Raw genomic sequence first — 19,250 nt, forward strand, 5'->3', positions numbered from 1 at the left:
GGGAGGATTTGGTAGCGTAGCGCCTTTCCAAAAGCTGCTACGCTACCATATCCAGTGGTTCTCAAACTATCACATCACAAAAGCGGCGTGCTGATTGGCCGGCAGTTCCGAATCGTCCGACTGGTGGTCCCCGACTCGACAAGCGTACGTGCGCCGACTGAGGATTTTTAAAGTGACCATCCCACCTTAACATTAGTTTTGAGTTGAGATAGCCAAATTGGTGGCCATGGCCTGCTAATGCCGGTTTGGGCACTCACAACATCGAAAAATGCTTTAATTCGGAGATATGGAATTTCAAACTTGCAGTTTTCGGATTCTAAGGGGCTAATGCATTGGGATGCCCCCTTAGAATTTGTGACGTCAGTGGTGATCTAACGATTTTAAAACCTTATACTAACATCTTTGTGAAACAGTGGTGGATATATACTATTTGCGCGCAACATCTGCCGCAAACGCCGCATTTCCGAAATGAAGTCGCTAGGAACAGCGGAGATCTCAAAAGGTAAACAAAAGTAAAAGGCTAATATCTTGAAAACCGGTGAATATTTTTCGGTGAAATTTGGTAGATATTCGTTTTTGCTCTTTCTGAACCGAGCGACATCACTTTCATGCCAATTCATTAACTTTTTTGAAGGTGGGAGGGTCCCTTTAAGTGGCATTAACGCATAAACGGCAGAAAGTCAAGGCGGAAATTCGACAGGTGCGGTGTTCTGATATTGCCGTGGATGTGATTACACCTACTTGAATAATAGCTCAGCCGTTTAAAGTATGTTAAATGCCAGATAGTTTTCTGATTTTTCTTGCTTTGAGCTTTCATGTGCTATCACTTTTACCTCAGTGTCTAGTCTGGAAGCTATTTGGGAGAGCCCTAAAGGTAAGTAACAATTGCAAACTGCTTCTAGAATGACTTAGTTGCGCCATATTTGTAGTGAAGCGAGGTAAAGGAGACAGAGGATTCCTTTATAAGGGACATTTAAGAGACAAATAAGGGAAGATTAAGGGAACCCTATGTAAACACGGTTATAGTAGTTTCCTTACACGCAAGCATAAGACTATGTGCAACACTAGGAATGATGGACACTACACGCTCATGATCTCTAATGTTAGCATTCATGTGTAGCATCAATGGATTTACACACAACTCTCAGCATGAGTGGCGTATGCAAAAACGCATACTTTTAGCGGGATATTTAACACTGATTCCCGGCGTCAGTCGGCAGGGACTCAGTCTGAACTGTTCGGGGGGTACGTCTGTACCGCGCAGCTCCGACAGCACAGTTTGGTACCGCACAGCTCCGACAGCACAGTTTGGTACCGCACAGCTCCGACAGCACAGTTTGGTACCACGCAGCGACCTCCGGCCCCAGTCCAGGGCAGCCGTTGCGGCGCGCCGCCCTGTACAGACCACTCCGTGCTATCACTGATTGGCGGCTCACGTCCGCCATTCGACGCTCCAAGACCTGGCCGTCCGTTCCTGATACCGAATTTCCTGATTGGACGTATACCTCCTGCAGCGCACTGAGACATCAGGTCACCTGTCCTGGCCATTACTTCTCTGAGCACTGTTCAGCGGCCACACGACAAACACTAGTGAGTGATGAGTGAGGCCTAACAACGGACCCATGCGTTCTTCTGACGCACAGCCGACCAACACCGCCCTGGGCCGGCTCCTCAGAGGTGAAGACGCGGAGGACCTCCGCCGTCTCGTGGCGCACAGCCTTTGAGTACCTCGCCTGCGGCAGCCGCCTCAGAGTATGTAGACGTTAAAATTGTCGTTTCGGAGTGACATCTGTGCCTCCTGGAGGATCCTGAGGCGCGGTCCGATGGGGATGCCCAGCTTCTGCAGCCGGTCCTCGGTCATGTAGGGCAGCTCGATCATCCCGATCCGCTCCCGCTCGAACAGCGCCGCGTACTTCTGAAAACGGGCGGAGAGACACATACCGGTCATGGCATTGTCTGCTTGCATTATCCGCTGAGGTAGATTCTAACGGATAGCGTTTGTCTAATGAAACAACCTACGGTTACTATGCACATAGAGATCAGTCGGTGCGTCGCTTTCATCAAACTGGGCTCTTTCGCACACTTTCTAATTCCGCAGAGTGTTTCAAATAAAATTACAACCAACTTGTATTCTCGTTCTCGTACAATTGTGTACATTGTCTTATTCTGAAGAAGACCTGTTGGTCGAAATATCAATACAGTAATATTTGGCTATTCAAATAATTTTTAAATGTCGAGGAGAGGTCATTTTTTCATATATTTTCTCTCTCTAATATTCATAATGTTCCTCGCAAGAGCGCTCCAAAGAATAAGTTCTGAAAATTACAACCAAGCTAGAACAAGTGTTGTGGTACCTATTTAAGCTTTTAGATACCGGGACCGGAATTTGACAGCAGCTGATGTCATACAGTCAGTTGCCTCCATCCACTATCCACTTCTGCTCGCTCCTACTCCCCTCTCGCCGTCCCACGCACCTCATAGCCGAGCTTCTTGAGGAAGATGCGCAGCAGCGGCGGCTCGTCGCCGAAGAACTTGGTCAGCTTTCTCACCCGGCCGGGGTGTGTGAGGGAGGGCACCGCGTCTCGGAACGCCTCGAACTCGTTGGCCGGCCGGTGGGGGCGCAGCGCGCGGCCCGGCGAGGTGCGCAGCTGCGTCAGCTCCGTGCGGATACTCTCCAGCTCCTGGGGGTGGTCGGAGGGTCAGATACAAGGCGGGAATAGAAAGTAGGAGAAGCGATCGCTCTTGGGGAACCTGTTGCAAGTTTGATTAGTCAGGCACAGCCGCTTATGTGTTACCGCTTCAGGGGAAAAAGCTAACGAGATGTAGTAGGTATAGGTATTGTGGCTGGTGAATGGCGGTGTAACCGAGTATCAAGATTGGCAGCAACAAATGAAGTGTCTACTCCGTCAGACACTGTAAAGCCCAAAGTCTCCCTGGTTCCCGTCCGAGCGGGTACCTGGAACATGAGGTGCTGTGTCCGCATCTCCGAGGACAGGTGCGCCACACTCCTCGCCAGCGTGACCACGTGACTCTCCAGTCGCTGGAACCGCTTGTTGACGCCCTGGGGACAGAGACAGGTGTAAGGGTCATCTGATCTGTTGGTGGATATCATGTCTATATCAGGGCTGAAGAGAGAAGAAGCTGTGTGCTAAACAGTGCCCATTGCCTAGCATGCCACCTCTGGCGTGGCACATTTTTTTTTTCGTGGCTGCTCATCTAGTTGTCATCTACGATATTCGCTAGCTCTATTCAGCATCCGCCTTATGATGGACGTACCTTCATGTCCTTGAGTTTCTTCCGGTCGTCCCTGCGCCGCTCCTTCACTGGCCGGGCCCCAATCGAGGACGGCAGGGACGACATGCTGCCGTACATCCTGTGTTTGGTGAGCCCGGAGCGGGGCAGGCGCGCGCCGGGAGGAACGCGGCGCTGGCCGCCACCCAGCAGACGCAGCACCTGGCGAGGGACGAGATTGTCAGCTCCATCAGTCATAGACACTCCGACATCCCCCAAAGTCACAGACAGCTGCCAGTTCCACCCCGCAGTCCCAACCCCCGCCGCCGCCGCGCAGCACCTGGCGAGAGACGGGACTGTCAGCTCTACCGGTCATAGAGACCCCCGCAATCCTTACAATCACTGACAGTCCCCAGTTCCACCCCGCAGTCTCAACCCCGCCGCTATCCTCCACCCAGCACCTGCGAGGGGCGGGATTATCAGAATTGCGGGCATACACCAACCATGAGTGGACTTTCAGGGCCCAGCACCTCCCACAAGCGTCACCAACACTAACTGCCACACTCATTGAATGCATAGTCAAAGGCTCCTCTCATCGCTACCATCCCATGTCTGGCCAAGTCCCAGTATGTCACGGAGAGCCGAACGTAGCCCGTTGTTCCGTCCGTCCCCCGTCCGTCCGCCGCCCGCTCACCTCCGAGTACATGCCCTCGAGGCTCTCGAGCTGTTTGCGGATGGCCGGCCCGTCGGCGGTTGCCTCGAGGACGGTGGACTCGTCGTCGGTGGTCTGGTCGGTAGTCGCGTCCAGCATCGACTCCAGGTCCAGACCGGTGGTCATCGAGGTGACGTCGCCGTCCGTCCGACCCGCGCTGCTCACCGACGCTGCAGAGGGGAGGTGGTGGTGTTCTGATCGTGGCTGTGTTTGGAGTAGTTCGTTTGAAGGGGAGGATGCTGAAAAGGCTGCCCAGCCAGCTTAAACAACACCAGCGGATTTAGTTCCAGCTGTGGAGGAAGTCGGCCAACTGCCATACAAGATTGACCCACCAAAGACCTTCGTATGTCGATACCGGTATACAGCTGAACTATGAACTAGCTGAAGAACAAGCGTGACCTACCCTCTCCCACGTTCTAACCGGCGCGGACGTACCGAGTCGGGTGTTGAGGGGGATCCGGTGTCGGCTCCTCATATCCCGCGGCTCCCTGGTGAGCGGTACCTCCTGCGCGCGGCCGGGCCAGGCGCGGCCCTGGCCGGAGCTGCCGGAGCGGCGCACGGCGGGCCCTCCGTCACCGCCGCCTCCCCCTCCCCCTCCGCCGCTGGACATGGCCTCCAGCAGGTCCGGCTGGCTGAGGCCGCCGCCGCCGACCCCGACCGACTGCCGGGCCGGGGACGGGCTGCCGGACTGCGAACCGGCCGGCGAGTCGCCCAGCGGCAGCGCCGGCAGCGGGGGCGTGCCGCCGCCCCCGCCCCCACCGGAGCCGGATCCGGGTCCGGGCGCGGGTCCGCCGGCGCCCGTGGAGCGGAACAAGCGCGGGTCCAGGATCTGGCGCAGCTCCGTCTCCACCATGTCCACCCACTCCGAGTCGTTACCTGACGGCGAGAGAAGGAACAGACGTCACCGTCACATCGGAAAGGGCGGATGCACATTATAAGCAAACAAACCTATCCCTCTTGACTATCAAGACGTGATGTGTAAAACCACGGCAGGGCACTATCAAGTCTCGTCTAGTCGTAGCGCGCGCTGCTCACCTGAGGAATGGCCTGCCTGCAGGGCGGCCGCCATCGCCTGCTTCTGCCGGCTCGACTGCACGTCCGAGTCGAGGCTGGAGTCGAGCGGCGCCGGCGAGGCCATCTTCTGCGGCCGCTCGCCGCCGGCCGACTGGCTGCTGCCGTGGCCAGAGTCGGACGAGTGGCCCAGACCGCCCTCCTTCTGCGCCTCCTGGCGCGAGGCGTACGCCGGCTCGGCGGCCGCGGCCGGCTGCGGGTCCTCGGCCGGCGGCGGGCTGGCCGGAGGCGGCGGCGGCCGCTGCGCGGGCGGAGCCGCCGTCTGACCGTACACCCCCTCGGCGGCCGGCCGGGCCGGGCTGTCCTGGCGGCCCGGGGTCTGCTGAGGGCCCCCCGCGCTCCCGTTCGCCGTGCTGGTCTGTTGGGAACTGAACGCCGGCGTCTGAGCACCGCTGAATTGAGGCACAGAGGTGGGAGGGCCGCCGAGCTGAGGTGCAGATGTAGGCGGGCCGTTGAACTGTGATACAGATGTAGGCGGGCCGTTGAACTGAGCTGCGGAAGTCGGCGGACCGTTGAACTGTGCCGCAGAGGTCTGTGGACTGCTGTAGTGGGCAGTAGAGGTCTGCGAACTACTGAAGTGAGCCGCTGACGTCTGGCTGCCGCTGTAGGTCGGCCCGGCCGGCTGGCCGCCGCCGTAGGTCGGTCCGGCCGGCTGGGTTCCGCCGTAGGTCGGTCCGGCCGGGTGCTGGCCGTTGAAGTGCGCCGCCGCCGGCAGCTGTCCGTACAGCGGCTGGCCGCTCAGAGGGTGACCGTTGAAGTGCGGCCCGCTCGGCTGGTGTGTGCCGTACGCGGGCGGAGCCGCCGGTCGCAGCGGGTGCGCTCCGTGCGCCGGCCGCGGCGGCGTGGAGCCGTAGACGGCCGGCCGGGGCGGCGGGCCAGGGTACGGCTGCGGGGGCAGCGGCCGCTGCTGCTGCCACGGCGCGCCGCCCGGCTGCGCCGCCGTGCCGTAGATGGCGCCCGCCGCGCCGGGGCCGTACTGCGCCGCGCCCGGGGCGTGCTCGGAGGCCGGGGCGCCGTAGCCGGGGGCGCCGCCGTACTGCGGGTGGCCGGGGTGCGCGGCCGGCGGCGGCGGCGGCTGGCCCAGCCGGCTCTGCGGTCCGGCGCCGAACCCGCCCGTGTAGCCGTACGGGGCGCCCAGCGGGCCCCCCGAGGGCGGCGTGTAGCCCGGCTGGGCGCCCGACTCCAGGGAGAGACTGGACATGCTGTACAGCACGCCGCTCTCGTCGGTCAGGTTCGACTTCTGCGCGTTGTGCTGCATGGCCTTCCGGAAGCTGGAGTTGATGTTGGACGCGCGGCCGTTGACGGCGTTGTTCTGGGCGGGGGCGGCAGCGGGGGCGGGCCGGCCCGTCTGGTCGGCGCCCAGCTTCCCCAGCCGGTTCGATATCATGTCCTTGATGTGGTAGTACTTCTTGGTGAGCGTGCCGTTCTTGGCTCGCTCCTGGTCGCCCTCCGTCGGGTCGGCGCCGGACGCCGGTGTCGGCCCGTCCGCTGCTGACCGGGGCGCCTGCGCCGACATACCCTGTAACGGAGGGGTGCAACCGGTCAGTTCAATGGCACTGACACGGAATATAGATCCAGTTTACTCCTACGCGTCTTCTTTTACAACTCCAGTCAGTATAAAACTGCTGGCTTTACGGCTTGTGCCTTCTGAAGCACATGAAAATAAAACCTAATAAGATGACCTTTTTAAAACGGTCACCTGAAAAGCCGAAGAGCTCTTATATCCGGTTTAGCTGAAGACACCAAACCACTCCCTTCCGAGCGACCTGTAGAGGCGTTTTATTGAATGCATAAAGCCCTCCTTCAGAGAAGGCGCGCCAACCTAACTGATGGGTGCAGCCCCAGGTCAGACAAGCAGGCCTGACACCGTTCAGCCTATATTCTTTTTACAAGGCTTGATATATCGAGCAATATAAATACAACCGCAAAATGCGACCGTTTATGTCATGGTATACTTTTCATTAGGGAGTGCTTGCTCCCTTTCCATAAAACGATTCAAACATGCGGAACATGTTACTCTATATGACCCCAAATATATGAGCAAGTATAAATGCGTATTAGGAACAGATTTTCCAATCGGCTCAGCATTGTGAACCGTTCGTAATTCGCTTTTTCTCTGCTCATGTATCCCCGGTCAATGAAACGGCGTCTAATAATTAATTTTGATTTTGTATGCATTACTTTTAATATCTCAAATATTGTTACCTAGTGACTGGGTCAGAGCGAACCAGTTGCGCTCACTGACTCTCAAAGGGCTGTTGGACGCCGCGCCGGCTGTCGGCCACGGTCCCTCTGTGACCGAGACCGTTCCATCCGGCCCAGTTCCGGACACCGGTCCCAGTATCGTACCTACTCGACAATAGGCGGCCATCGGGGGCGTATTATCAGACGGCGCGACCCGGGCCAGAGGTTCTCAGGCCGGCTACCATTCGGTCCAGCGAAGAAGACATTGTTTGGTGTCACTGTAACTGTTAACAGACTGCCGACTGTTACCGTCATTTGTTACCTGTTGGTCGCGGCAGTGTCGGAACTATCGCCCTCAGTGGTGTGAATCACAGTGGCCAAATGGCCGCGCGTGAGCCCGAGCCCGCAATTATCCGGCGACTGGGCCGGGGAGACATGCGTTTGTGTGTGTGAGAGAGAGAGAGAGAGAGAGAGAGAGAGAGAGAGAGAGAGAGAGGGGGGGAGGAAAGAGCCCAATGGTCCCAACATAAGGATAATGTCTGTGTGAGAGCGACCTGAGCTAAAGGCTGATATGCACTTCCTCATTTACCTTGCACTATATACAATATACATACAATGGCGGTCTCAAATTGAACCGAGACTGCATTAGCACAACAACCAAACACTGGTGACTGCAATCGCACATGAAAAAGTATCATTGGTAACTGCAGGACGGAACACAAAGCTAAGGCCAGAGTGGCGACTGCAGTTTCAAACATAAACGTAACACCAGCAAGCGTGAAGACTGCAGACTCGAACATAAACGTAACACCAAAATGCGTGGGCGCTTCTCGCATCCTGTGTAGAAGCTCGTGATGTTTTTGATTGATAGTTATGACTATCCTCACCGCTGTGGGTTGTGGCGCGCGCACCGACTGCGAGCCGCGCCCCCAGCCGTCCCGCTGGAACATCCTGCTGCAGGCGTCCCTCAGAGTATCGGAGCCGCTTGCGCCGGCCGCCGCCGGGCCCGGCGCGTACTCGGGCTGACCCCTGCCGGAGGCGCGGCCCGGACCCTGCCGACACACACACACACACACACACCCGTCACCGGTCAGCGCGTCACATACATGCATGCATGCATGCATGCATGCATACATACATCATACATACATACATACATACATACATACATACATACGTACATACGTACATTTACACGTACATACAGTTATACACATTGCCCCTTGCCGTGTAGGTACTAGCGCCAGATGTTCGGCTCTTCTATGAAGTGGCGTCGCATTTGCTTGGTACGACACAACAGGTTCTCCGTACTACAATAGCGACATTTCCACTAATCTAATGCACAACTACTACACTATATAATCCACTTAGCACGATGCCATTGTTGGAAAAATTACATGTTCTCAGAAAGTCAGTAGGGCGTGATCCTTCTCAACACGTACTGTATCAGAACGCGCAGCGCTTCAAGCTGCGACCAAAGATAGATATTAGATAGACTGGGAATTTCATCTAGTGGAGTGTTGGTGGAGCATGAGCACGAATTAAGCATGTCCTCTCTTACCCTGTAGACGCCGTAGGGGTCCTCCCCTACCCTGTACACGCTGTGGGGACCCTCCCTTACCCTGTAGACGCCGTAGGGGTCCTTCCTTACCCTGTAGACGCCGTAGGGGTCCTTCCTTACCCTGTAAACGCCGTGGGGGGTCCTCCCTTACCCTGTAGACGCCGTAGGGGTCCTCCCTTACCCTGTAGACGCCGTACGGGTCCTCCCTTACCCTGTAGACGCCGTACGGGTCCTCCCTTACCCTGTAGACGCCGTACGGGTCCTCCCTTACCCTGTAGACGCCGTAGGGGTCCGAAGGGGTCCTCCCTTACCCTGTAGACGCCGTAGGGGTCCTCCATGGCCGGGTTGTCGATACCGTCTCCGAGGGAGGCAGAGGACTGGAGCAGCTGGTCCCTGCTACCGGTCGTCTGCCGCTCCACCTGGAGAGAGCGGAGAGCGGCTGTCAGGGCAGATGCAGAGGAGACGTGACCTGTTCCTGCTCCTATGAGACCACCTGGGTAATGCAGGAACAGTTCCAAGGTAATACATGTCCGCTCCTCATGTCCGCTGCTTTCTGTCTGCCTACGCTGTTTTGACTTATGCCAATGCCGGTTGAAGATAATTGAGCGTTGAGCACAATTATTTCTGTGATACATCAGTCATCACCCCAACAGTTTCCTGACAAGGCTGATTGATCGTGCCGTCAGCAGCAGCGGATATGCCGTACTATGGTCAGCCGACCACGCCGGCGCTGGCTCTGGCGGCCTATATCCGAGTGTATTCAGATCCTACATCAGTCCTGTCGTGCCGCGGGGGTGACATCGGCCCGGAGCCTTCTACATCCAAAGAGGGAGCACTAGTGGATTACTGAGCCATGATCAACCATATACTAGAGGGGTGGCTCAAGCGATGCAGTAGGCATTTAAACCTCCGTAGTGATGTAGCGGCGATGTCTGAGAAACGTCGTCATCGGAACAACAAAGCATCACTGACTTTCGTGAGCTGAATACCAAATGGAGAATGAAGCAGCGCTGACGTCAGATAACTCAATTTGAATGCATAGTTTGATCTCTTCTGATATTTCTTCTCGCTTATCAGACAGTCATGCAGAAATTCGATGGCATAAAAGCTATTTCATTTCGGAAACCCTTGCAACAACTCGCTACAAACGCATACTTTCGCCCAGCTGCCTGCGGCCAAAGCTATCTTGCGCAGGCTGTCCCGACCACCACCATGATCTCGCCGAATTGCACTAAAAACTGTGGGAGAATCGTTCGAGCGTTGTATCTGCAGTTCTTTCGGTGCAGTGTTGTCACACTTACAGGGCGTTAGAAGCCGTTCACAGGGTGTTGGGCGAGCGTGAGATAAGGCATGGTTCACACGACTCGCGCTGAGCTGAGATTATATCGGCCCGCTCGGTAGCTGACTTCTCCCCGTCCGCCGCGGGAGGCTGGGGCCACCGACCCTTCTGTGTCACTGCTGCACCAGTGATGATTGATGAGACCGCGGGTTCGAACCTTAAGCTACACTGCTGCTAGTTTTTTTTCTAATGTTTACTGTCCTAATTTTACTCACACTCGGCTTCGAGTATTGCTGATTCATCTTACCAGGGAAGTGCATAGGATCTCACGCATCTTCACCCCCTGCAGATCAGATCGTCTGACAGGTCTAACAAACTTTGAATATAAAACTACTTGTCACCTTTCAGCAGCATGCGGATTGTTAAGCATTTTTGAGATTTGTATGTCTTTCAGACCTGCAGCCCTTGCCACTTATGACCTATTCACTTGTCTTTGCCGAGGAAGTCGCGCTATCACCCCTGTACTTACGCTTGTGCATCTTCAAAAGCAGCTTGCACAACACGTTCTTCTATGTTCCGGCATAAGCGACCAAACTATTCGCTGATCTCCGTTCCAGCTCACACCACCTCACCGCTACCTTCACGCCACTCGGATTCACTGAATTCCTCTTCCAGAGGACACCGCTCCTCTCCCCACAAGGCACCGTCTCCCGCCCCTCGCTAGCCGTCTCCGCGCAGCACTGCCGCGTCTCGTGCAGCGCCGGGCGGCCAGTGCACACTGCGCGCCGCCCTCCGTGCAGTGTGCACACTGCAGACGCCGTCCGCGGGCGGTGCATACCAGCCGAGCGGACTGGGATGCTGGGCCGAGCGGCGGCCCGCGGGCTGCACTGCATGCCGCCGCCGCCCGGCCAGGTCCGGCCCGGCCCGCGGTACAATTAGCCGCCGATTAGCCCGGCACAGGAGATGCAGCCGCCGAATCGCGCCTCAGATCTCGGCGGCGGCGATTCGAGCCGCGGCGGGGCACTTTAAGAGCCGCGCAGCGCACTTTAAACCGGGCGGCGGCGGCAGTGTTTTGACCTCCAGACGGGCGATTCTCGTGCGCGCGCGCGTTACGAGTGGGTCGTCATACCGGCGACCTTGGCTGTGAGGTGCCGGCGGATACCGGCAGAGCCCCAGCTCTGAGCAAGACCGACAAAGGCCGCACACAGGTGGGCGTGCGTGAAAAAACAGACGTGTCTGCCGGTTACTGCAGCGATCCGATCACTGAACGTCGACTGACGGTGACGGTGATCGGCACACGTCAAACCCGCTTACCAACAGCATATCCAGACACGACACGGATGGAAATTGTGCAAGACTTCATGTTTACGGTTTTGTCACAACCAGTCGTCGGCTGCCAAACAGTGCAGTGTACGGAGCACAGACATAGGTATGTGCGCTGTCGTTTGCTTCAAAATTTTGTTGTCCAGTTACTTATCCATGCCAAGTTGAAAATCGGTCGTTTGATCGAAGAATGATTACAGCTAATTGAAGTTCAGCCTGTGCTGGACGGTTTATCCGAGGCCGCAATAACCTCATTGCGTTATCTCTGTACACCCGCTGCGCCACGGTTTGTGTGCGCCACGGATATTTGTGTGGAATGTACGGGGTGGGAGTAGCCACGCGCCCGGGGCCGCGGTATGTCGGCGCTGCATGGAGATATCGCGTGCAGGCCGGCCGGCGCTCGGGGAAGGTCCCTCCCTCCCCTCCTCCCCTCTCACTGCCGGCGGCACTGTGATCGATGGAGCGCACCTCGGCGGCATCCTAACCGGGGTGAGACGCGCCCCTGGCCCGGAGGAGGGCTCCGGTACCGTGCCGTCATCACGGGTCAGCGCGGCGGACGGTGACGGACACAGAGATACGATCAGAGATACGGCGGCACACCGAGCCAGTGTGCACGTCAGCGGCCTGATCTGTGATGACTATCGTAATTAACATCTCCATCAGAACACCATGCATGCTGGCCACCCCAAGATCGATCACTCCCGGCAACTCAACCACTGACAGGCGAACATGCAACAGAGTCCAGACTGAGAAAATGAGATAATCCGAGAGGTGCGAGCATGCAGTGAAGAGGAGAACAGCGGAAATCGAGCGGTGCAGACCATAGTCATGTGCGCGCTGGTGGTGCATTGGTGCAGCATCTTGGTGCATGGGTGCAGTGCGGGTGCCGACCGCATGCCCTTCCTCCGCTCGTGGCGGGCGGTGCTGTGCTTCCTCGGTAGCCAGCTGAGCCAGCAGCCGCGGCAGCTGTCGGCTGGAGCCGCGGCAGCTACTCACGCCGAGGTTCTCGGAGCTGCGTCCGCCGGCCAGTCGGCCGCCGCGGGTCAGACTCAGGCTGCGCGCAGCGTCTGCCGGCGTCGGGCCGCCGTACCGGCCTGCCGCGGCCTCCTCCGGCAGGCGGCCATCGCGGCCCAGACTGCGGCTGTACTGCTGGAAACTGGTCTTCTCCACCGTCTTGTCGACCAGCGAGAGCTCGCGCTCCACCTGGCGTCGGCCGGGGCGGCGTCACGCCGGGGAGGCATGGGGAAGGCGCACATCGCATAGAGGAGACTCAACATTCTTTTGGAAATCTGTTCAAACACTACTGGGATTTTTTGAAAAGTGCAATGCACTGGAAAAGCTTCCAATATGATCATTTAACCCAAATACAAGCTATCGGATTGTATTATTAGGTGTAGTCATTTGCAGATAGCTTTATTCTTATTGAAGTTAATGTGTTAAAGTACGGCCCAACGTATGCAACCATCCCCAGAATTGAAATAGCAGGGAGGCTGATCCTCCATCACATTATGAAGCTGTTCACCGTTCTGTTCAGGCTGCTACTTCTCTCCCCCTTCACTTGTGATGTCAGTGTGTGCCTATCATCTGTCTGGTGATGAATCTTTCCCCGACACACAGCCCCGAAGGCCGAAATCCCTCAGCAGAAAACGCCAGATACCATCTCTGGCAGGCGGATTTCGGGCCCCGCCGAGCACAAAAACTGGACGGACAATGGCGATATAGTGATGGAGTGTGTCCCATGGAAGTGTCAGGTGGGCGGGAATGTCCACTGGGTCTGACAATGGGGTGTGTGACAACATTTCTCCGGGGAAAAAAGAGCAAATGTTTCAGAAGCCGTGGGTGCTCGCCTAAAGGATGTTTTGTGTTGTACCGCAATTAGTTTCCTATTGCTGGAACTGATATAAAAAGGGACGCGTATTTATCAAATGGTCGGAAAGCTGAGTGTTTGTGTTACGTAAATAAATCACGTGGTATAACAGATGTTAGCTAAAATGGTCACTGACAGCGCGAGGTATTTCACTCCAGGCCAACTACGAACCATTGCTGATGAACTGTGTGACCCCCCGGCGAGACGGTTTCCCCGACCGTCCTCGGTCGTCACTCACCGGGAACTTGCTGGAGTGCAGCTGGATCTCCTGGCTGGCGAGCATCGGATCGCTGCCGGAGAGCCGGCCCGGCGCGGCCCCGTTGGTCACTGGCTGCTCCCCCAGCTGACGTGGCGGCGGCACCGACTTGTACACGCCCAGCTCACTCTCTGAGGGGGACACAACGGCACGGGGTTAGGACAACTGACCCACTCTGAGGACAACACGGCGGCACCGACGGCACTCTGCGATCCAGCACACTCTGGAAAACGATAAAATAGAACAGGGTCACAGCGACGGGCCGTTCAACTGCACGTCAGTGAGGCGCAACACAATGAAATACCGAAGTTTTACGAAATATGCAGACTGGTTATGTCTAAATATTTGCAACAAAAAAAAAACAAACAAACAAACAAATATAATCAATTAGAAATGTAGCCGAGAGAGAGACGAACCATAAGTATGTGCGTTTGGTTTGAGGAGTTGTCAACTGCGCTGAAAACCGAAGTTGAGGTCACATGACCGTTATTCGGAGACTGCCGCGAAGTCACGTGCCGCCACCCGGAACAGAGAGGCGTCATGTGGCCGTCCGGACGGGCAATTTGATGATATCGGGGTCATAAAGTGAGCCGCCCAGACACAAAGGAACGGCACACGACGGGCCGAGCGGGACACCATACCGAGCGGGACACCGCGCCGGGAAACGGGCCGCACGGGAAACAGGTCGACCGGCGGCACACGCAAACACGCACACAGGCACTTCATAGAGCGTGGAACGCGCGGTATTTTAAGATTTTTAGATTTTAGATAAAGTTATGACAGTATGTTCAAATTTTAAGACGTACGGCTGGTGCCTGGTACTGTTTTCTGGATGGGGGACTGTTTTCTGCTTCACCTATCATGACACCAAGGATTTGTTTTATGGTTTAAGTGTACTTATAGTTATTTTGGTGTGTTTCAGCCTACCGCCGAGTACCTACTGCTACTGCTAGTGTCGCCTGTCGGCCAATACACGGGTTGGTAAGTACCGAGTGCCTAGCAGAGCTCTCTGCCCGCCAAGTACTGCTCAGGTGCTCAGTGTCCGTCCCTAGGCTCGGTACCAGCTAGTCGGCGGCTCCCAGTCCGTATGCCGGGGTGTGCGGTGCCGTCTGATGCCGCCGCGGGAGGCCTCCCGCCTGTCCCCGGGGCGGTCTCCCACCCTCTCCCCCTCTCCCTCCCGCTCTCCCTTTGTGCTGTCCCTCTCTCCCTCCGCGCGGACACACGGTAGTGTGAAGGCGCTCCCCGCCGAGCCATCGGACAGACCAATCCGCGGAGAGACGGCCTCTGTACACTGGTGAGCCGCGGAGCTGATTAGCGCAGCCCCGCGGGGTCCCAGCCAGTCACCGTGTGATGACCAGACACCGAGCGGACACCACGCAGCGCTGGGAAACTCCCAGTCGTGCATCACGGCCAGGGCAGTTGGCTGAATAAAACTTTGACCTGATGATCCAGCACTGAGCTGCCAAGGCTCCGGCTCGCGGCTCCATGAGCTCTCTGAGCGGACTAAGCTCCGACTCCCCGCCCCCTGAGCTCTCTGAGCTCCGGCGGACGCCGGGCGCGTGCCGTCACCGGCGAGCGGAGTCTCCAAGGCCAGCCACGCGCCGCGCGCCGGCCGCCACCGGTGATTACCGGCAATTATGTCGCCGGCCGCGGCGGCACCGGCGCTCCGCGTCTGCCCCGCGCCGTCTGGGGCCGTATGGAGTGGTCTGGGACCGTCTAGGTAGGCCTAGAGCGGCCTGGGGTCGAGTTAGTCGGACACAGTACCCGAGGTTCCGGATTTGGAGACCGTTTTACACAAACCGACACGGCTTGATCACGCCGTCCAAGCTGAGATCCTCGCTGTGGGAGTGCGTTAAATGTATTTCGAACGAATACATGCATCCCTGGAATAGATGATTCAGACCATAGTGTTACTGGCTATTGTGTTGCGTGTTCCGGTCAAGCATATTGCAAGCAAAGAGCTAGGCACGGCGCTACCGGAATGTTCTGCCGGAAACAACCATTGAGAACGATGTCATGTTGAGTGTTTGCCCCACACCGATGACTTCCTGCTACTAACAGCCCCCCCCCCCCAATCAGCAGCGGCGCGTCACGTGACCAGGAGGTGTGACGTCACGGTCCGCTGTGCTCGGCCGGAGGGGGGGGGGGGTGGAGGGCGAGCAGGTGCACCTCTGAGGCAGGTGTGCGAGGGGCGGGGGTCTGTGATTACCCCGTGGACCGCTGCGTTTGGGGTCGGTGGAGGGTCTGCCGCCGGTCCATCCGTAAGCGCTGTATGGCACTGAGAATGGACGGGATATCACCAACAACAGGAAGAACAGAGACGTTAGGCTCCGAGCGATCACAATGTGCCGGTCACGGAACGGTGGGAAAATTAGGCTATGAGCTGCCGCGGTCAGGGTCAGACTTCCTGCCCGCCGGCGATTGTTCGCAGCCGCTCGGTATACATATGTAGACGAGACCTGACCGAACAGTCGCTCCTATGAGCCTCCTCCGACGCTGAGCCGCCTCTCATAGGCGCCGTGTTGAGGCTCACGGTACCCTGGGTTTCCGCTGACCGGCCACTAGAGGCAGAGCACTGGTGTTGATAATCGGCACTGATCAGTGATCCGCATACAGTCGTCAGTCGGTGGGTCTGCTCTGTGACCCGGCGCTGTAGTGACCTCCTCACCGACACCCTCCTCCCCGGCGGCTGTCCCCAGGGAGGTAGTATCCCCATCCCCGGACTAGGAGGCGCCGCCGGCCGTCTCTCTAGGCCCCGTGAAAGCCGACCCTGGCCGCGGCCATTACCGCGTCTCTGCGCGAGCCTCCGGCGGGGTGAGAGGTCGGACGAGAGGACCTGCCTTCTGCCTGCGGCGCTGGCCCGCTGCTCTCCACTGAGCCGGGCCGGGCCGCCATTATATAGGGCTGCAGAGCACCCTCCGCAGAGACCGGCGCTTAATTTGGCGCATTTAATGTAATTATAGGCTAGAAAGTGAACTACTGGGTAAGATGGATGGGGCTGTATCAAACGATTTCCGCGCCCTGAACGATCACCGGAAAATGGGCCTCTGAAGTGTTCAGTTCTGCTAAGGCGACAGCATCCGAGTTCCGCCGTTGTCCACAAATACCGTACTTCTTGCTTTTACTATTACTTCATTGAAATGATTGTGGAATATTGTACCATGAGGAATACAATCGCAAATGGCAGCGTCAGAGACGGAAAATAACAAAGACTTCAAAGAACAAATTGCGTTTCCCATCTAACATAGTTCCTTCGGCATATAGATCACCCGCACCCCTCCGTATAACAAAGGTCCTATCAAAGTTACGATGACGGTATCGTCGAACAGCGCCGCCGTATCACAATATCGGCGGATTCCCGGCCGTATATCCCGGCCGCTCTGACCCGCCCCCAGGGTGCCCTCTGCCGCAGTGGTGCGCGCTCGGCGGCTCCCAGACGACTCCCGGACGGCCCGCCGTGCCGCCGGAATGCCCCCGCTCTATACGGCCAATCACAAACAGGTCACGCGCCGGCACGGCTCGCTAATCGGAAAATCACTTGTCACACGGGGATTGACGCGGAGCTGGAGCGGTCGGCAGACAATCAGCGGCGGCCGCGGCGGTCACCGGCCCATCGGCGGCGGGAGGGGTTACCGGTAGAGAGCGGAGGATGGGGAGGGAGAGAGAGGCAGAAAACGGGATAAGGGAAGGATACAGAACAATGGAGAGAATGGTGGAAAGCGAGAAAGGATAAGGTTAGAAAGTAGGGAAGAGAAGGATAGAGCGCATAAGAAGAAACGTTAGGGCAAGATTCAAGGTAAAGTCAGGGAAAGTCGGATAAAATCAGTAAGGGAGGACGGGAAGGAGAACAGTTCAGTCATCAGTGAGTACCTAGTTCTGATAGAGAGGCAAGCAATAACTACGCTTGTCGCTGGCAGCAGACACACGCGGGAGCTCGATGACGGACTCGATCGGGCGGGACACCCTGACACGTGCTGCGTGCTGTCCCTCTTCCCGGCGACGTGTGGCGTCTCCGGCAGCGGCTTCCGTCTGCCAGCTGTCAGTTGTCACCCACAGACGGAGACAGAGAAACGAGGCACCTGGGTACGTCTGTTCCGCGTCCGATGGGAAGATAACCGGACCGTCACCACAAGTCATACAAGAAACGGAACAGAGCAGAGACGAGGGGCGAGGAGCAGGCGAAGACGAAGAAAGACAAGGAGAGAGAGGGAGGGAGAGAGAGAGAGCGAGAGAGAGAGATTGGGAGGAGTGAGGGAGGCTCGGGGAAAGAGACAAAGATAGAGAGGAAACAAGTGAGTCTAATGGCCCTTGCAGTGTATGCAATATGATGGAATGATTAAATTAAGGGCAGGACTGAGCACTGACAATAAGGCCAACCCTGTGGCGCAGCTAGGCCCGTGGAGAGGCCCCGGGCGCCTGGCCAAGGTAAGCGGTGGGTAGCGTGTGACCGGCGGCCGGTGTGGGAGCCGCGCCGATCTGCGGTTTCCGGACACACTGCCCAGCCTCGTGGCCGGGGAGCGGGCGGGCACGGCCGGAATGGCCGCAGGCAGAGCTGGACTGGCCAGAGGCCAGACGGACTGGCCAGGGGCGCAGACGGACTGGCCAGAGGCACAATAGGACACTCCATGCTGGGGATTGTTGGTCGGCACACAGTACCACTGCTGTATGGTGGCTCAGTGTGACACTCCCTGGATGTGCTCGCATCACTCAAGACGCACTTCGTTTGCACGTAAACACACGCCATTTTCCTGCAGATGTGATTGGATTGCGTAACGAGCGCCACTCTGTCACTCGATGTGTAATAGCAGAGTGACAGACAGGGAATTACCTGCGCTTGTATGCACTGCAATTAAGTCATGTTCATGTGATCCTTCCTCCTACTTGTTTTGCCTTGTCCTACAGTAAAAATGACGAGCAATGAAAATGTGTAAAACTACATAGCACCCCCCCCCCCCTCCTCGCGCATTGTGTTAGTCACCTGTTAATTGCATCGTATGTACCAACACAAAGACTAGGAAATGGAATGCGTAATGGTCTCTTGCCCTGCAATGGAACATATTTCTATGAAACAGCGTTTAGCTGGATGATTTTTTTTTTCAATTCCGCTACCTAACTAGCCAGACTGACCGTCTGAATCCCATGCAGAGCCGATCGCCTCGCGCACTTGCCTGCGTTTCCGAAGGTGTGGATTGGCTGCAGACTCTGACACCTGCGCAGGCGCACCTGACGCATACGGCGGGCACTGGCCATCGCCGACCCGACCGCAGCCCACTGGTCACAGGTCACCGGGGCTAACAGCCCACTGACTACCCGTGTCCCCCAATCAGAGACAGGAGGGAGTCAGCCCAACTACTGGGCTCGGCAACACACCGGAGTCATACCGCTGTAAGGACAGCTACCGCTTCAATCACTGCTCCAACCACCACTCTGATCTCCATGCGCTGCTAAAACCACTGCTCTGAGGTTTTTGAGTAGCCAGGATCGACTCCCGAACTATCGTCGAACTCCACACTTTGAGCTGACTTTTATTGCAGGGTACTGCGCCGCCAGCTCACTGACAACACTTCGACTCAGATGTCACAGCAGCTTCCCTCGCCGGCCACTCCGCTAACCATCACAGCTACCACAGACACCGGCCGGCCAAGGCAGCCAGCCAGCGCTCCGCCGCCGACCACCGGGCTATCACTGTCCGGCGGAAGGCAGCTCGCCACCCCTCGCTGGCCGCCGCGCGCCACTGACCGCCGCCCCTGCGCCGCCACCCGCCGC

The 19,250-nt window shown here is 57.4% G+C and overlaps 1 protein-coding gene across 3 annotated transcripts in view; it reads right to left on the bottom strand.

Moving 5' to 3' along the window:
- Positions 1 to 922: 922 nt before the first annotated feature.
- LOC122378232 (collagen alpha-1(I) chain-like) overlaps positions 923 to 19,250 on the bottom strand; it is a 36,050-nt gene continuing 17,722 nt past the window's right edge. Inside the window, exons 4-14 of one of the 3 annotated variants that reach the window (XM_043359057.1) lie at positions 13,467 to 13,615; positions 12,358 to 12,564; positions 9,071 to 9,178; positions 8,086 to 8,250; positions 4,979 to 6,533; positions 4,379 to 4,819; positions 3,926 to 4,113; positions 3,277 to 3,453; positions 2,957 to 3,061; positions 2,475 to 2,681; positions 923 to 1,915 (exon numbers count right to left, since the gene is read on the bottom strand). In XM_043359057.1, coding sequence (XP_043214992.1) covers positions 1,748 to 1,915; positions 2,475 to 2,681; positions 2,957 to 3,061; positions 3,277 to 3,453; positions 3,926 to 4,113; positions 4,379 to 4,819; positions 4,979 to 6,533; positions 8,086 to 8,250; positions 9,071 to 9,178; positions 12,358 to 12,564; positions 13,467 to 13,615 — 3,470 coding nt within the window. In that variant the 3' untranslated portion in view covers positions 923 to 1,747. The remainder of the gene's footprint in view (positions 1,916 to 2,474; positions 2,682 to 2,956; positions 3,062 to 3,276; positions 3,454 to 3,925; positions 4,114 to 4,378; positions 4,820 to 4,978; positions 6,534 to 8,085; positions 8,251 to 9,070; positions 9,179 to 12,357; positions 12,565 to 13,466; positions 13,616 to 19,250) is intronic. The other 2 variants (XM_043359059.1, XM_043359058.1) reach the window with 2 other exon arrangements.

Source organism: Amphibalanus amphitrite, unplaced genomic scaffold (genome assembly GCF_019059575.1).
Source record: "Amphibalanus amphitrite isolate SeventyFive unplaced genomic scaffold, NRLGWU_Aamphi_draft 000056F_arrow, whole genome shotgun sequence".
Classification (NCBI taxonomy): Eukaryota; Metazoa; Arthropoda; class Thecostraca; order Balanomorpha; family Balanidae; genus Amphibalanus; species Amphibalanus amphitrite.